Source organism: Malus domestica, chromosome 06, assembly GCF_042453785.1.
Source record: "Malus domestica chromosome 06, GDT2T_hap1".
NCBI classification, from domain to species: domain Eukaryota; kingdom Viridiplantae; phylum Streptophyta; class Magnoliopsida; order Rosales; family Rosaceae; genus Malus; species Malus domestica.
Window position 1 is genome coordinate 34,858,001 of NC_091666.1, and position 12,899 is coordinate 34,870,899.

At 35.3% G+C, this 12,899-nt stretch overlaps 1 protein-coding gene and 2 long non-coding RNA genes across 3 annotated transcripts; 1 reads left to right on the forward strand and 2 right to left on the reverse strand.

Moving 5' to 3' along the window:
* Nucleotides 1-416: 416 nt before the first annotated feature.
* Nucleotides 417-1,884, reverse strand: LOC103420425 (transmembrane 9 superfamily member 3-like). The gene is made up of 3 exons (XM_029104123.2): nucleotides 1,661-1,884; nucleotides 1,169-1,209; nucleotides 417-1,062 (listed from the first exon to the last, which is right to left on the reverse strand). The coding sequence occupies exons 1-3, from the start codon at nucleotides 1,816-1,818 to the stop codon at nucleotides 524-526; spliced, it is 738 nt and encodes a 245-aa protein (XP_028959956.2). The 5' UTR covers nucleotides 1,819-1,884; the 3' UTR covers nucleotides 417-523.
* An 808-nt stretch (nucleotides 1,885-2,692) lies between these two features.
* Nucleotides 2,693-3,714, reverse strand: LOC139196731 (uncharacterized). Its single transcript, XR_011581843.1, has 2 exons — nucleotides 3,581-3,714; nucleotides 2,693-3,496 (listed from the first exon to the last, which is right to left on the reverse strand). It is a non-coding gene; the product is annotated as an uncharacterized lncRNA (long non-coding RNA).
* On the forward strand, nucleotides 3,280-3,844 carry LOC139196730 (uncharacterized). The gene is made up of 2 exons (XR_011581842.1): nucleotides 3,280-3,442; nucleotides 3,591-3,844. It is a non-coding gene; the product is annotated as an uncharacterized lncRNA (long non-coding RNA).
* The last annotated feature ends 9,055 nt before the right edge of the window (nucleotides 3,845-12,899 follow it).

Genomic DNA, 12,899 nt, shown 5'->3' on the forward strand with positions numbered 1-12,899 from the left:
CGCATCCATGGATCCAAAGTCTGGAATTGGGCCAGACAAGCGTTGGCTGCTGAGATTCCTGTATGTTTTTTCATTTTCGACATGATCAGAAGTTCAATTATATGTATATAAGTAACTGCATATGTATTGATCAAAACTGTTTCATTTCGACATGATAAAACTTGGATTTTACCTGATAAACTATACATTTAGAAAAATTGGGTAGTAAACAAAGAAAGATGGAGAAAAGTTTATATATACACTACTTACGATGATGTTACACGACGACCGGTAGTAAAATTAGTACATTCATACCAGTTCACTACTAACGAGGCTGAAAGACCAAGGATCACCATTAAGTTTATCTTGCGTATCATATCCTCTTTCCAGTCCTTCAAATACACTTCCCAGTTTTTCTAGCCCTTCCACTGAATCAATTATGAGGCACAAAAATATTATATATCAGATGAAATAATGAATGTCGAAGATACAAATACACATGTTAATTGATTAAATGAAATGGGATTAAGGAGTAGAAAAATAATTAACCATCTTTAGGGTTGGTGATTAGAGGTCTAGTGATAGTATATAATTCATAGGCATTGACGAGAGGAGGCAAGGATGAGGACTGAGAATACTTATCCATCCTCTTATCGAAAGGAGTGGTTGTTTCCTTCCACTCCACAGTATACATGAATTCAACATCAACTTCTTTATCCTCAGTAAGGTCAACCAGTGCATTTGGATCTGTTCGAATATTGACTTCAATCACGCGTTCTTTGTTATAATAGAGATCAAAATGAATGTGCTCATAAAGGTAGGTCTTGTACTCGCTCGGGTCTTTGCCTTCCTTGTCAACCTTCCCTATGAAACCCCAAGTGGGCAAGTCATCATAATACATCTGGAAGTAATAGTCCTTGTTGACAGCAGATCTGAACCGGGCTACTTCTTCCTTTGTGAGTGTTTTCTTGCAAGCTACTTCGGTATCTTTATGCCTTAGGAACTCAAGTTTGTAAGGGGCACTGACTAAACGATCCCCATTCAATGCTTCACCAAGAGCTTCCCTTTTCTCTTTCACCGCATCTGCAATTAGGATCCAAATAATTAGGTAAATTCAATTCGTCGGAGAACATGAACACGTATTGTGAAGGAAGTAAATATGAAAGAAACGAATCGATTTGATACAAACCTGGTGAGCAGAATGGGAGATCAAAGTATCGGTACGTTTCACTGGAAGCACCCAAAAAATACAAAAAGAACAAAAATTTAGACCAACAGGAACACCAAATTTCCACCAGAATCAAACTAACGTACAATTTATTATCTAGTTTAGCAAAAACAGAGTTAAGCTTCGAAGAACAATACACATGCTATTTCGACGAAAAGAACTTGATGGCAAATGACTTAAGAACCCAAATCAAATCTTTTAAAAAACAGATCAAGCTCTGATATTTACACATAGCCAATGAAAATTCAATTTCCAAATCACAGTGTCTAGCTTATACCAGTTGAACCAGAACTTGTAAATCATGCAAATTTTCTCAGTAACCAAACAAATGGGTGGGAATAAACTCAGATCCATAACAATTAACAGTGAAATGAACAACAAACCCAGAAGCTGAATTGAGCTAAGAAAGCATGGACCTTTGAGATCGAGCAGGGTGGAGTGTTGGGGTTTTACCTGGGGTTGTGAAACGGGCCGACCTTGTTGGCATACAGAGGGACAAAATCTCCTTCCTTGTACCGATGATCGGACCCGTCGGACCTGACTAGATCCGCACCGGACAGAATTAGCAAGGCGATGATGCAGTGTACTCCCACCGCCATGGTCTTCCCCATTCTCTCTCTCTCTAATCTCTGGAAAGACAAGACAACCTTGTTCAGTATATATATTTGATTTGATTTCCTGGGTCTGGTTTGGGTCTTTGGCTTATGTATTTATTTTTGGTTTAATGAAATATTAATGTTGTCATTTAATCAACGGAACTTTAACGAAAAGCACCCGTACTGTTCATTTTAACGAAAAATCACATTTTTACACTAAAAAATCAATCTTGTTACTATTCACTTTACCTTTTATTTTGTCCTTATCATTAAAACTCAAAGTTTTCAAGCCATTTTCATTAGTTTTCCTTTTAATTAATCAAATGTGTTAAGATTTATAGACTTGGAATTTTTTTTCTATATTGTATGCTTATTTACTAACAAAATTAGAAGGCAGAGAATTAATAATCACATATTATTTTGTACACTTAATCTGTGTACAATATTTGTTCTATTTATTCAACTTGACAATCATAAATAGAAAAGAACATGCAAAAAGAAAAAGTTACCAAAAAAAACACGTTTTTAATATTATAATTTGTAACCAAATGCTTGAAAATTATGAAACATATCAATTGCAGGCTTGTGGTGACAAGGTTGTCTTTGACATGAAATTAAGAAAATGTAACATTTTCTTTTGTATCTTCTCTGATTTATAACGTCTCTCATTTAAAGCACGTAATTGTAATAAACATGTTTGTTTTGATTTTTTTTCTTGCACGCACAAAATAAAGAAAATTTTCACTTACACAATGTAATTAGTAATTTAATACTTAAAAAATTATGTAATTAGTGGCGTGGCGGTCAGAACCTTCAACTTCAACTTAGTGTATTAATATCGATAGGAAAAAATTATAAACTGAATTGAATTGAAATTATTGAATCACAATACCGGTAAATAAACATTTCATTAATATTCAAACAAAATAATTATTAGTTAATGTGGAAATAATTTGTTTTGTTTTAATGTGAAACAAAAAATAGGTGAACAAAGGTGACGGAGACGGGGGTGCCTCACCACGTCGTGAGATGTTTGATGCCTTATCGACGCTTTGGTACCTACCTTATGCCGTAGGGTGCGTCTCACGCTTCTCTTTTTCCATTTCTTCTTTCTTTCTCTGTCTACGTGGTGGCACGTGATTGGGGGGCTTTGTAGGAGTGAGGAATCTGGTGGTTTGGTGGGCAACGCCTTGGGATACACACACATATGTGAAATGAACAGTGTTGATACTCATCGTTTTGTAAACCAAAAAGGACATTATTATTTGGACAAGGATGGTCTGCCCTTCTTGTTCCTGTATCTTTCTGTATCCTCCTGTTTTGTACGATCACGGTTAAGCCATGTCAACATTTTATATTGTTTTTTTTATAAAAATAATAAGGAAAAAAAATAAATAGTAATATAAAATATTAACGTGATTTAACCGTGACCACACAAACAAAGGACATGGAAAGACACGAGAACAGGGCAGACAATCCTTGTACTTATTATTTTTCGAATTCATTGCTCTTCTTCCTCTTCCTCCAGATCTGCGCTTTAATTAATGTCTTGTACTACAAGGCGAAGAAATAGGATTGTGTGGTGGTGCTGCTTCTGCTATCTCATCTGCGCTTTAATGTCTTGTACAAAAAGGTGTACGTACGGTCTCCATCTTAAATGCGTTTCAGAAATGAAACCTTACTCCTACTTTTTCTGTTTCCACAAAGTTTATACTGTTCATGAACAGCGAACCAATGTCTGTATTTTGCTTTTCTTTTATTAATTTAATTTACTCACTTTTATGAAGGTGCTGTAGGAGGCTTGAGAGTCTCGAGACATGTCGATGAGACCGACAGCGGAGAAGAAACAAATAACAACATCATCAGCTTCATCAAATCCTCCTCCTCCTCCTTCAGTTAAGTCGTCGGCTCCTCCAAGTCCAAGAAGTAGTTCAAGCAGCAGCAACAAGTCCATCATGAATCGGAAACCCCCATGGCTCTTGCCCATCCTTGACGGTAGGAACATTTTCATTTGAATCATTTTTCTTCTCCCTTCAACTTTTACTCATAGACCTGGAGAACAACTTGCATAAAAAGGGACCATCATTTGGCGTTTAGTTGAATAATACAATGTTGCATGAAAATAATTTACAAATGAAAATGTTGTATTATTGAATTAAAATGCATACAAATTCATATCATTTAAGCCATTCTCTATAATTCTCTTTTAGAGAAAACTAATGAAAATGACTTGAAAACTTTATGTTTTAACGAAAATTACAAAATAAATGATGAAATGAATAGTACCAGAATTGACTTTTTAATGTAAAAAAATAATTTTTTGTCAAAATAAACAGTATCGTAAGTTTTTCATTAAAATTATATTCTTTTTATCTTTGTTTTGGTGCACGCATGATTGAATTGAACGACGTACTTGTGATCTTGACCAATCTACTTTAGTTTGATTATGGATGAAAAGTTAATGGAAAAGCTTAGGAGGGTTTTCGTGCAAGCACATGTGATGATGGGATGTGACAACTAACTAGGTAAACATACGTAGCTTGGAGTTTACCATCTTTGTCTGTTTGTCTGTCCATCTTCCTTTGTGTTTGAATTTCAAAACTCCATCTGATGAGTGGTGAGTAGTCTAGTCAGTAAGTAGTCTAGTCGGAAGATAAAAAGGCCATTGGCGTGTAAAAGTATATAATTGATTTTGTTTGATATTTATTCGAGGCAGGAAGGAAGGCACCGACCTCTCTCTTTCAGAGTAACTCCAGCGTGGGCTGGTGCTCTAGGGAAAGGCGATCAAATAGGGCCAGATTGCCCGATTGAACTGCTCCACCGTGTGGCAGTCCGAGGGACAGGCTGGGTCGGAGCTGCGGGCCTATGAGGAGTTGCCAGCCCGAAAGCATGGGTGGATATGACGCAAGGGCTGATGTCATCCTAGTGTCAGCCTTATTTTATATATTTTTCTATCAGGCGCATGAGCCTCACCCGCACGTAGGGGCGCGTCAGCCGACAGATTTTCAGAGGATGGGCCCGCGTCACAGTCTGCCGAGGTTACCGTTGGGAAGCCATGTGGCTTCCCACAGTCCGCTCGATCTCAATGGCTCTTTAAATTGGACCGTCCGATTTGCAATGGTAATAAAAATAAAAATAAATCTTATTTAATATCAACAGTTGGATCTGAGATCAACGGTTGATATTATTCTGCTTTATAAATTTAAAAATAAAAAATAGATTTAAAATTATGAAAAGTTACCATTGTGCCACGTGGTACAATCTGGAGTGTTGGAATTCAAATTTTTTAAAATCCAACGGTAGAGATTAATTAGTTGAATAAAAATTTAAAAAAAATTGTAAAAAATCTGAAAAATTTAAAAAAAAAATTGTTTTTACTTTTCTATAAATACCTTCTCATTATCATCTACCTTACACCACAATTTCATATTTTATCTACCCCATTTGGCACATTTGGGAGGGCTTCCACGATGTATTTTTCACTCTCTTCTTTCTTGGGAATCAAAAACCTACGAGGAAAAAGGACGTTCGGAGGAATAACATTAGAATGAAATGAAATTGGGACGTCTTTACTTGTGGTGGGTGGTTTAGAGGGCTTAAGGGGCTGCGACAAGGGTTGTTCTACCCTTTCCGTGTGTATGTCTTCTTCCTCCTCCTCAATCAGCAGCTCCTCATCCACTTCTAGGCTATGTTTGGATGTTTTTAGGTTAGCTCCAACCTCCATAGCACTTCTCAAAGTGATAGCATCATGGATTTCAAAATCTTCCTTCGAATTTTCAATAGTTAAGTTGGGGAGTTCACTTTGCTTTTGAATTTGTGCCATGAACTCCATAATCTGCCCAGTTTGCTTCTCTAATTCACTCGTCTTCTTGGCTTGATTTTGTATCTTTTTGTTTTGATTTTCTACTTTCTGATTCAAAGAGGTGAGTAACTTATTAAACATATCATCATCCAAAGACGTACCTGAATTGAATTGGGCAGATTGTTGTGGTGACTGTGACGGTTCATATGGCCAGTGATAGAACTTCTCTGATGGCGGCAGATATTCTTCTTGTTGTGAGCCATGCACCAAAGAGTTTAATTCATTAAGAATTTGATTGTAATCTATTGACGAGTCTGAGTTTGATTGGGCATATTGTATATGAGGTTGTGGTGGCTGCGATGGTTCATATGGCCAGTGATAGAACTCCTTTTCTTGCTGCCAATATCCATCTTGTTGGAATTGTTGCGGTTCTCCACACATGTAATCTGAATAATCTCTCTAATCCGAATTGTAAGCGTTGGAAAATATGTTGTCCCCTGATTAGCTATAACCTCGGTAACCCCAAGCATCTTCATTCGTAGCGAATTGAGAACATTGATGAGTTGGATATCCTTGCCCATAGGACACACCATATGTAGGGACACTTTGCATTGTGGTCCTTTCGGCATATTGTGACAATTGAGAAGTAAGTTTCGCCAATTGAGCTTGAATAGTAGCAAAATTCATGTCTTACTTCTCTAGTACTTGAAATCAAGGAAACAAAACTAAATCAAATATCATAAGTAAAAATAAGAGACACATATAGAAACAAAGTCAGTAACTAAAACAAAAAAACATGAAAATAAACAAAAAGAAATAACAAGGGGTTAGCAAAATTGCTAATCCCCGGCAACGGCGCCAAAATTTGATGCGATGAAAGTTAAGCACTCAAATTAAACCCTCTTTTGACAATTGTAGTATATGTATAAGTAAGGATCGTTCTGGACTAGGGATTAGGAGGGATTGCTAATCTAAACTAATCTGACTTACAAAAAGAAACTTAAAAACACTTAACTAGATTCTATAGACTCAAAACACTTAAAAACACAAACTAAAACAAATTCTAACTAATTAGACACACTAAAGTAAAGGGGATTGGGTTTTGGACGAAAATAAAGTAAAACAAAACAGAAACTAGAACTAAACAGATTTGCACGAAATTGGTTGTTTTGGATGGATTAGTTAGAGGTCCGTTCTTCACACATGACACGCTTGTACATGAATCGATTTCCAATTGCTTTTCAATAAACTATTATGCTCAACACCCCAGATTAACCGTGATGCACAAATTAACCCTCAGATTTTCCTTTACTCATTGAATTGGATGAATGCATGCGACAGCCCAAATCATTCTCTAAAAGTCCCCTATATGAATGCATAATAGAGATACAATCAGAGATCATTACGTTCAATGAAAATCATAAGTGTTGACGAGACAATTATAACTATGAATGCATGATACAATTGCCAAGAATTCAATTAACGCGATTGTGATAAACAACCTTCACTACTCATGAATATAAACTTGTAACGATTAGGTGAAACTCATTTATATTCTAGCATCTAATTCATGCATGAAAATTAAGTATGCATCCTTAATAAACATACAAGAATCAGTTGTGAATAAAATAGATAATTGAATTGCAATCACAACTTATCAAATAACAATTGGAAGAAATCAATTCATATCTCAAGCATGTTCATGGCTTCAAACTTTCCCCTAACTAAATAGGGGTTTAGCCACTCATAATAGCAACAAAATCAGAAAATGAATTTAACATTGGAAACAAAAGAAAGAAAACACCTAAACGCTCCAACGATCCAAGTTGACAGCACGCACGTCCAAACACTTTCTTTTCCTTCCTTTGCTACGGCACAAGGTGTTGGTGAGTGTTTGAATGTTTGTTTGTATGGAGGAATGGATGTAAATATGAATGGATGTGTTTGGATGAAGGTTGTATTGAAATATGAGTGAATGATCTAAAAAAATATCAACTCCATTTATGTTACACACACTTCCTTTTATAGAGGAAGTGCAAGGCAAAACATGGGTAAAATTGAGTGGTGTTGAAATGATTCAAAGGTGAAAGTGGAGTAATGATGCAAAGCATGGGTAAAATAGAGTGGTGATGAAATGATTCAAAGTAATGATGCATGAAATCTGAAATGATGGAGGGAACAAGGAATGGTGTAGCAATTAAGTGCAAGGAGGGAACATGGATGATGATAAGGTAATCTTGACTCATGTTTCTTCTTTGGTTGCTGAGCTCTTTGTCATTTTACATTAATTCTTCTTTATTTTTAACACATTCCAAGCCTCTTTAGTCTTCAATTTCGTCCATCCACCTTGCTCCATGCATGTGCTATCCATTCCAAGTCCAAAACTGCTCCAAAATGCACCAAAATGTACCTTATTGCTTTATAAGGCCTATAGATCTACAAACACACGAAAATAGCTTAAAATACATAATTAACTAAGAAATAACAACATAAATGCATGAGAACAAGCTAACTCAATCGCATAAATATGCTCATATCACTCATATGTAAATATCAGAAATTCCAGCCATACACATTGGCGATACCAACATCAGAAAATTTTCGCCATATTTATCATTAGCAAAACAAATATTATATTTTCCAGCCGTAACCTTCATTGGCAAAATAAATATCAGAATTTCAAATCAAACCATCAAAACTGGCAAATCAAATATCAGAAATTTCGGCCAAAATCATTGGAATTTCAAATCACAACTACTCACCACTATATATTAAACAAATCATAGCCTCGGGTTGTGATTTCATTCCCATTCATAACATCATCATTTCTTTCATAAATAATAGTTTCCAACCATAATTATCATGGCCATACAATTTTAAAATTTTTAGCCATAATCATTATTGGCAAAACAATGATTTCATCACCTTTTTCTTTTATCTCCATAAGTAACTAGTAGACTGGAAAAAATTGTAATATACCTGGCCAATACACATCACACATTTATCACTTCAATAATTCATTCTTGCAGCTCACACATGGAGCTTCTCCCTGGAAACATTGGGTCTTTGTGCCCACTCATCCATTGCTCACATTCCACGGCCTTTTCGCCCCGAATCAATATTTCTCAATGGCACAGGTACAATACGACTTTTCCATCTACTTGTCACAATTTCACAATCATCTTAATGTTCGAAATTTTCATAACGTATAACACAATATCAACCAAATTCAAGATTAATTCGAGACTTTACTCAAACATTCATCTTGGAAGCTATACCATGAAATATGATATTTTAAAATTTTTCTTCTCCCATTCAATCATACGAACACAACCATTTCACAATCATCCATATCCATGATTTATATGAAAGGCAGTCTAACTACTATTTGAAGTAATAATGATGCATCTAAATTTCATATCACATTTTCTAAGATTAAATAGAAATTAACTGAACCGCTTATTCTACGTACTATCAACATTCATCGACAGAAACTCTGCTTCGGAATAAGTTAGCACAATAGATGAGCTCAACATATCGATACCAACCAAGAGCAATGTCACATAAGCAACACAAGGCTTCAAACCAACAAGATCAAACGGTTAAGTCGCATCCCGTTAAAGTTACACATTACGTTACCCCAAACACCGTTGCAAGCCCATCAATGAATTTCACGTTTAGTCGAACCCTGTAACTCTTATTAAATTCCTTCATCCTACCAGTACAAGAATATATCTACTTTAAATTTTGTTATTCAATCAAATATCATGCCATCAATCACAAGAACTCAAACCACTTAATATAAAATTATAAGACTAAGATGGCATAGTTCAACCGAAGTCTACACTTTTTAAGTTTCCAAACCCCTCATGGCTATCTAACAAAAGAAATACAAAATTGCATAAACACTTCATGGAATTCGACATGCGTGAATCATTAGATTTCAGGGCTACATAACAAACCACACGATATTCAAGATTTCCATTTCATCAATCATATAAATCACTATGGTTCAACATGATACCTTAATCCATAGCATGTAACGTATCAAAGAACCAATGAAGCATAGTATTATTCTCAAGCCACGTTGACCTACTAATCTATTCATAATAATAACATTCACATCCCACATCATTCCACAATCACTTCAATTAATCATTTCCATGAATCAAAGACGAACGATATTAACGTCTAACTACGTTAATCAATCAATGAAATAACATATCATTTCATGAATCAACGATACACAATTTTAACTTTTAACTATGTTAGGCAATCAATAACATGGTAAATCCAATTTATATTCACAAGGTCTATTGTGGGTAATTCTCATTCACTCGAATCTAGGGTTCTAGATTAACTTTATGGAAATGAGCAAGAGCAAGGATTCTGGACCACTCAATGAAACTAAAATACCAAGCTGCTTCTAGTAATCTACCCAGACCTGTCATATGTACAATCATGCCTACATCAAGGAGATGGCACACTGGGCAAATCAGACACTCGGGTAAGCTACGAAGCTCGAGTGAGTGACAATAATACAAGTATGTGATATTCAATTAAAACAGACCATCAATCACAATCTATAAACATCAAATATAGAATCAGGCTTTATGGAATCATAATCAAGTCGCTGAAAACTCCGTAGGAGTCACCCAGACATCCAACGGTTTTTCTAATTCAAACCACAAGATTCTTAAAAACCATTGTTCATATGTACATTAAAAACTAGGGCTAGAGGAACGCAGTTCGGCCGAAGCCTACATATGTAACCAAACAGGAAGTGGCCCCCTATCGCGGATTAACCAAGCAGAACCACCCATGCAGTAACCAAGTAGGCAGTGACCCCCTATCGCGGATTAACCAAGTGAGCCACTCCTACGCATCTGTTAGGCAATGATCACTCTTAAGTGTGTGTGTGTATGGCCATACCAAAGATATAAGGATCGCCTATCACGGATTAACCAAGCACGATCCATAGAAAATATGGTCCCCTATCGCGGATTAACCAAGCAGGACCAAGATAACTAAGTAGGTAGTGACCCCCTATCGCGGATTAACCAAGCAGAGTCACACCTACGAAACTGTTAGGCCGTGATCACCTATCACGGATTAACCAAGCATGATCACTCCTAAAGTATGTATGACCATAAGAATCGCCTATCGTAATGCATCTTGCTATTTATTGTTTAAGCCTCACATACTTGTGACTTTAATATCTGTAATTTAAAAAATATAGACTAAATATACATTTTAACATCTCTATATTTTCACTTATTTTTTTTTTACATTTCGACTTAAATATTCTACTAAATATACACTTGTTGCTCGATAAATCGTAAATCTACTTCCAAATACATTATAAAGATTTCCTTACTGCTCACGGAAAATATTTCAAGAAAATAAAAAATTTACATTTTTTAAAGAAAAACGTGGATGCTCACGGTTTTTAGTCGGTTTTGCAAATTCGTACATAAATCACCGTTCAATCTATTTATTTTCACATTCTCCTTCTTGTTGGTGTAAACCTGTTTTGGCATTATTTTGGACATCACTACTATTTTCTTCACTTATTTTTAATTTTTAGTTTAAATATTCTATTAAAAATACAGTTGTGGCATAAATCGTAAAATCAATTCCAAATGCCTTACAAAATTTCACTTAATGCTCAAGAAAATTATACTGCAAAAAATAAAGGATTTGTATTTTCACAACATATGTGAGTTTACACACACTCACGATTTTTAGTCAGTTTGTAAACTCTTGCTATAATCATCATTAAATATAGTTGTTTTCGCCTTACTGAAACATTTTTAAATTAACTTAAATCTTTCTCTTTATATTCTTGAGGGAGAAAACCCATGGTTAGTAATGGAGACACATGGCACAGTTTTGGAGGAGGATAAAGGTCGCATTTGATTAGGAGAAGTGAGCAAAACGGCTTCTTATTACGGTAATGTTAGAGAGACAAAATTTCTAAATTAAATGACATAAGAATTGATGATTGGATTATTACTTAAGCGTTGATAAACATGCTCCTTTCTTATTGGTGACATATCATTTAGTTTGTAAATTTTATCTACAAAATTTAGTCTCTCTAACATTACCTAAAAAAAATATTGCGACTAATACTATTGGGTCATTGTGTTTAGTAGCAATATTTTCATTTTGGATAATGTTAGGGAAACTAAATTTGTAGACTAAATTTACAGACTAAATGATTTGTCACCAATAAAAATGAGTACGTTTATCAACGTTTAAGTAATAATCCAATCATCAACTTCCATGTCATTTAGTTTACAAAATTTAGTCTACAAATTTAGTCTTTGACTCTCCGTAGCATTAGCTTTTTTTTTTTTTTTTAAGAATGAGGATCCTCTTTGTGAGGATTCGGGGTTCCTTCAATCGTGTCCGTTGATCGTATATCGTACAGTCAGTTTTCGTCAAGTAATATTCATATTTAATTTTAAATAAAAAAATTTATAATAATTTCTAACCGCACGATATATGATGAACAAATGTGATTAGAAAATTCTCAAGATCCTCATATGATCCAAAAAGGTAGGATCCGGAGAGGATCCTCCAATTTTAGTCGACCCAGAAAAAAGTAGTAAAGGGCGTTTCCGCAGCATCTAGTGGATCAGCTTCAAAGGCGGATTGAATCGGTAAGAGTCAATCCCAGACCTCAACGCCTTAATGTAAAATATGGTGGTATATGATAAAAAATAAAAGAAACAGAACAGTGTTGCAAAGTTGAAATAGTCTACCAAATCAAAATATCCCGGCATAGCACTATACCGCTTTTATTCTTGCAAGAGAAATGGAATGAAGCACTTATATAGATTACTATTTATTTAGTTTCATAGTGAACATGGCGGTTGACTATCAAACTTGGCAAACATTTTAAAAGTTACTGAACATATAAGAAAGAATTATGCCACCGAGTATCATCTGTAGCTTGTCAGTACTGCATTCCTTGCCTCCTGAAGGAGAAGGGGGTGTTTGTAGCCCTGCTGGCACCGCCGCTGGTACCAGTGCTGGTACCGAAGCTGGTACAGTCGCGGCTGGACAAGACATTCTAGAGAGACAATTCTCGAGGGTTGATTTGGTATTGTTGTGTTTTGTAAAAAAACTGTTGTGATGTGAGAATAAGCAGTTGTGAAATAAAGCAGTAGAGTGTTTGGTAAACTTTTTTGTAAAAATGCTTTTGAAAAAAAAAAAACAGTATTATAGTGTTTGGTAAACTTTTATGTAAAACAGATGTGAAAAAAAACCGGGTTTTCAAAGCTGGGTT